At 43.8% G+C, this 5,805-nt stretch overlaps 1 protein-coding gene across 1 annotated transcript; it reads left to right on the top strand.

Moving 5' to 3' along the window:
- The first annotated feature begins 1,053 nt into the window (after window positions 1-1,053).
- Window positions 1,054-2,743, top strand: LOC101125723 (uncharacterized). The gene is given in 2 exon segments (XM_031007325.3): window positions 1,054-1,372; window positions 1,467-2,743. Coding segments are annotated over 2 exon segments (1,596 nt in total).
- The last annotated feature ends 3,062 nt before the right edge of the window (window positions 2,744-5,805 follow it).

The raw sequence follows: 5,805 nt of genomic DNA, 5'->3' as shown, positions 1-5,805 counted from the left end.
TTAAAGGCAATCTATGAATTCAATGCAATCCCCATCTGAATACCACCATCATCCCTCACAGAATTACAAAAACAATTCTAAAATTAGTATGGAACCCAAAGAGTGCCATGTAGCCAAACCAAGGCTAAGCAAAAAGAACAAACCTGGAGGCATCACACTACTTGATTTCAAACTGTACAATAAGGCCATAGTTACCAAAACAGCATGGTACTGGTTTAAAAATAGGCACATAGACCAATGGAACAGAAGAGAGAACCCAGAAATTAACCCAAATACTTACAGCCAACTGATCTTCGACAAAGCAAACAAAAACATAAAGTGGGGAAAGGACACCCTTTTCAACACATGACGTTGGGATAATTGGCGAGCCACATGTAGGGGAATAAAACTGGATTCTCATCTCCCACCTTATACAAAAATCTACCCAAGATGGATTAAGAACTTAAACCTAATTCCTGAACTGTAAAAATTCTAGAAGATAACACTGGATAAACCCTTCTAGACATTGGCATAGGCAAGGATTTCATGACCAAGAACCCAAATGCAAATGCAGTAAAAACAAAGATAAATAGCTGGGACTTAATTAAACTAAAGAGCTTTTGCATGGCAAAAGGAACAGTCAGCAGAGTAAATAGACAAATCGCAGAGTGGGACCCCTACCCGTGACCCTGACCCCTAACCCCTGACCCCTAACCCCTGACCCAAACTCTAACCACTATCCCTAACCCTAACCCCTAACCCAACCCTCACCCTAACCCCTAATCCCTAACCCCTAACATCTCTTAAACCCTAACTCTAAACTTTGACTCCTAACCCCTAACTCTGACCCCAATCCCTATCTCCAACCCCTAACCCTAAACTTAACCCCTAACCCCTAACCCTAACACCAGCCTTAACCCTAGGTTGGTTACTACGTTTTTATTGACTATGTCAATGTTGATTATTATGATCGCTGTCTTTGGACTGCACGGCAGCGAGGGGATTGCGGATCTTATATTAATATTTTTGTATTGAGGCAGTGCATTAGCATTACAGGTGCTTGTTACATGAGCAATGGGGATGTCATACTTTGGATGTCATGTCTGCATTAGGAATGCCGCATTTGTCTTCCGAGGCTCCGGTGTGGATCTCGCACTGCGGCCGCCTCGCCTTGGCTGGGGAGAACCTCGGTGGGCAGGATTCAGAGGGACTTTCGGTTTCCCGTTTTCCACACTGAACCCTTCTAACTGGTCTCTGACACTGATTATTCAGGGCTGCAAACAGGAAGGATTTTATTCACCGTTGATGCGGCCCCGAGTTGTTCCAAAGCGAGGCAGTGCCCCCAATGTCTGTGCTGAGGAGAACGCTGCTCTGCCTTCGCAGTGTCCCCCGGGTGTGTGCTGAGCAGAACACAGCTCAGCCCTCGCGGTGCCCCCGGCCCGCCGGCCCGGGTCTGTGCTGAGGAGAACACTGCTCCGCCTTCGCAGTATCTCCGAAGTCTGTGCAGAGGAGAACTCAGCTCCGCCCTCGCGATGCTCTCTCGGTCTGTGCTGAGGAGAAGGCAGCTCCGCCCTCGCAAAGGCAGAGCGCCCTTAGCAAAGGCAGAGAGGCGCAGAGCGCCGGCGCAGGCGCGGAGAGGCACAGAGCAGGGCAGGTGGCACCAACAGCGCGTCCCTCAGGCCTCCAGCGCACGCATTCCAGCGGCCACCCAGACCATGCTCCGCCGACTGGGCGCCCAAGCTGCAGTCGCCCTCTGTGTGCAGGCAGCAGCTGCCTGGCAACCCCCGAGCCCGCTCGCGCTGCCAGCATCGCAGAACCAGGGCCAGGTGTCCCAGTGGCTGCGGCCAAGCCAGGCATTCTGACCGGCGGCGGCGGCTGCACAGGAGCGAGAACTGAGAACCCGCCGCTCAACCACACACGGGGTGACTGCTGAGGGCCCATACCAACGGCCCCGATCTCCCTCAGGTGGAGGACTGGGCGGGAGGCACGGCCTGGGGGCCCTCAGGCTGGGCGCGCTGGCGATCCCGAGGCCGACCAGGCCATGCACCTCCAGCCTGCCTGGGCACCCAAGCTGCAGCCGCCTTCTGTGTGCAGGCAGCAACCTCCAGGCAACTCCCGAGTCCACCCTCACTTCCCACATCTCGGAACGAGGGCCAGATGTCCCTGTGGCTGGGGCCAAGCCAGGCGGTCTGCCCTGCAGCAGCTGCACAGGGACGGGAACTGGCCCTCAGCCCTATCCCCCGTGGCTGCAGAGGGCCCTTGGCTAGAGGTGTCCAGCTCTGGCAGAGGAGGAGCCGGGAGAGGGCAGGGTCTGGCGGGCTCTCAGGCCAGGGGCACTCGCGATCCAGAGGCCACCCAGGCCATGCTCCACCACCTGGGCGCCCAGCTACAGGCGCCAGGCAACTCCCAAGCTGGCTGGCGCGCCCAGCCTCGCAGACCCGGGCCTGGATGTCGCCGTGGCCGCGGCCAAGCCAGGCGGTCTGCCCGGCGGCGGCTGCACCGGGGCAGGAACCGACCCTCAGCCCCATCCCCGGTGGCTGCGGACGGCCCCTGGAGCGGCCCCGACCTCTCTTCCGAGGAGAAGAGGGGCGGGAGTCACGGCCAGGCAGGCCCTCAGGTGGGAAGGGATGTGCGCCTGCGATTCCGGGACGTACCGCGCCAGCCCAGGAAAACCCGGAAGCCAGCAGCTCCTGTTTCTCTGTGTGATTCTGTGAGGAACCACCAAATTGTTTGCCACGGCGAGTGCATCATTTTCTATTCCTAGCAGCCAGTTCATGAGGGCTCCAATTTCTCCACCTCCTTAGCAACACTGATTTTCTGTGTCGTTGTTATGAAAGCCTTACTAGTGGATGCAAAGTGGCATCTCATTTGGGTTTTGTCTTGCATTTTATTAATGAATAATGGTGTTTAGCATCTTTTCTTGTCCGTCTTAGACATTTGTGTATCTTCTTTGGAGAAATGTCTATTCAAGTCCTTTGCCTATTTTTTAATTGGGATGTTAGAAATTCTGATGTTGAGTTGTGGGATATTAAGCTTTTATCAGACACGCACTTTGATTTTATCAGATACATATTTTCTCACATACTATCGGTTGTCTTTTAACTCCCTTGATAGTATCCTTTGATGCATAAAGGTTTTTTATTTTGATTAAATCTAAGTTACATGTATTTTCTTTTGTTATCTGTGCTTTTCTGTCATATTTCAAAATACGCTTAAAACTCAAAGGTCATAAAGGTTTACCTTGTGCTTTCTTCTAAGAGTTACATACTTTAGTCCTTACATTTAAGTCTTTTATTAATTTAGAATTAATTTTTGTGTATACTGCAAGGTAGGGGTCTAACTTCTCTCTTGTGCACTGACATCCAGCTGTTGAAGAGACTGTTCTTTCCTCCCTTGACTAGACTTGGACAGCTTGTTGAACAGTCATTGACCATATATGTGAGCACTAATTTGTAGGATCTCAAATCTGTTCTATTGTATTGGTCTAAAAGTCTATTAGTCTTATGCCAGTACCACACTCTCTTGATTTCTGTAGATTTGTAGTAGGCTGTGAAACTGAAAAATGTGAGTTTTCTAATATTCTTTTTCAAGACTGTTTTGTCTGTCAGATCCTTTGAATTTTTGTATGAATTGTAGAATGAGTTTCTTTCTTTCTGCAGAAATACCTTTGGGATTTTGATGGTATTGCATTGAATCTGTAGATTACTTTAGATGGTATTGTCATCTTAACAATATTGTCTTACAACCCTTGAACACAGAATGTCTTTCCAGTTATTTCCACTCTCTTTCTTTTTTTTCAGCAAAGTTTTGTGTATACCACCATGGTTAGATTTATGCCTGAATAACTTATTCTTTGATGCTATTATAAATGGAATTTTTAAAATGTTTTCATAGTTCTTTACAACTATATAGAAATATAGCTCATTTGCCTATATTTGTTTTGCATCCTGCCTCTTTTATTAGTTATAATCGGTTTTGTGTTTTATTTGGAGCTTTATACACATAAGATCATGTGTAGATATAATTTTACTTCTGTTTTTTATTTCTAATTTAGATGCCTTTTATTTCTTTGTCTTGCCTAATTGCTCTGGCTAAAATTGCCAGTGGTACGTTGAATACAAGTGGCAAATGCACCATGCTTGTCTTGTTCTAGATGTTAGGAAAACAGCTTTCAGTGTTTCATCATTGATCATGATATTAACGGTTGGGTTTTTGTACATCCTATTGTCATGTTGCAGAAAATCCCTTCTATGCCTAATTTATTGAGTATTTTTATTATAGAAGGGAGTTGTATTTCATCAATGTTTTCTCTGCATCAATTGAAATAATCACGTGCTTATTCATTTTACTGTTAGAGTATATTACACTGATTGATTTTTTATATGTTGAGCCACCCTTGCATTTTGGGGATAAATCTCACAGGGTGATAGTTTACAATCCTTTCATTATACAGTATTGCTGCTAGTATTTTGCTGAGATTTTTGCTTATATATTCATAAGGGATATTGTGCTGTAGTTCTCTTTTTTGTGCTCTCTTTGGCTTTGGTATAAGGACAATGTTGTTATCAAAAAATGAATTAGCAAGTATTCCTTCTTCATATATTATGTCAGAAGAGTTTGAGAAGAAATGGTATTAATTCTTCTTTAAATGTTAGGTTGACTCACCAGTTAATGCAGCTATTTGGTCATAAATGTTTCTTTGTTAATCATTTTCGATTACTAATTCAATCTCCTAGGTTATAGGTCTATTCAGATTTTCTCTTTCTTCTTGAGCCACTTTGGTAGTTTGTGTCTTTCTAGTGATTCGTCCATTTCATCCAGGGCAGCTAATTTGTTGTTAGACAGTTGTTCACAGTATACTCCTGTAATCCTTTTGTATTTCTGTAAAGTTGGTAGTAATGGCTCTGCTTTTATTTATTATTTTAATAATTAGTCTTCCATCTTTTGCTCAGTCAATATAGTGAAAGGCTTGATCTTTCAAATAATCTATGTTTAGTCATTCTACTGCTCTCCAAACTTCTATTTTATTGATTTATGCTCTAATTATGCTCTCTATTATTTCTTTCATACTGTTAGCTTTGGATTTAGTCTTCTTTTGCCTTCTTCCACTGCCGTTAGGTATAGAGTGAGGATGTTGATTTGAGATTTTTCTTAAATGTAGTTGTTTATATCCATACATTTTCCTTTGAACTCTACTTTCACTGCATTCAATAAGTTTTGGTATGTTTTGTTTTTATTTTAATTTATCTCAAGATATTTTATAATTTTGCTTGTGATTTATTTTTTTCACTCACTGGTAGTTGAAGACTGTATTGTTTAATTTACACATTTTCGTGAATTTTCCAGTTTTCACTTATTTATCTGTTGTTTCTTCCATTGTGGGTGTAAATTATATTTTGTATCATTTCAAACTTTTAAAAATGATTAGGACATATTTTGTGGACGAAGATATGGCCCATCCTAGAGAACTTCCATATACACTTGAAAGGAATGTATATTCTGCTGTTGTTGGATGGACTGTCCTGTATATGCGTATTAGCTCTCAGTGGCTTATACCGTTGTTTAACTCTTGTATTTCTCATGAAGCTTCTGTCTGGTTTTTCTATCCATTAATTACAAAAAATGAGATATTGAAGTGTCCAACTGTGACTATAGAACTGTGGGTTTATCCTTTCAATCCTGTTAATTATTTCAGCTTTACTGAGGTGTAATAGAGAAATAAAAATTGTACATGTGATGCGTTTATATGCACATTCTGAAATGATTACCAAAACGAAGTCAATGAACATGTTAATTACCTCACAGAATAGTTACATTTTTGTGTGC

The sequence above is a fragment of the Gorilla gorilla genome, chromosome 23, assembly GCF_029281585.2.
Source record: "Gorilla gorilla gorilla isolate KB3781 chromosome 23, NHGRI_mGorGor1-v2.1_pri, whole genome shotgun sequence".
Taxonomy (NCBI): Eukaryota; Metazoa; Chordata; class Mammalia; order Primates; family Hominidae; genus Gorilla; species Gorilla gorilla.
The sequence above is the reverse complement of the archived record's forward strand: the minus strand, read 5'-3'. Positions and strand labels throughout refer to the sequence as shown.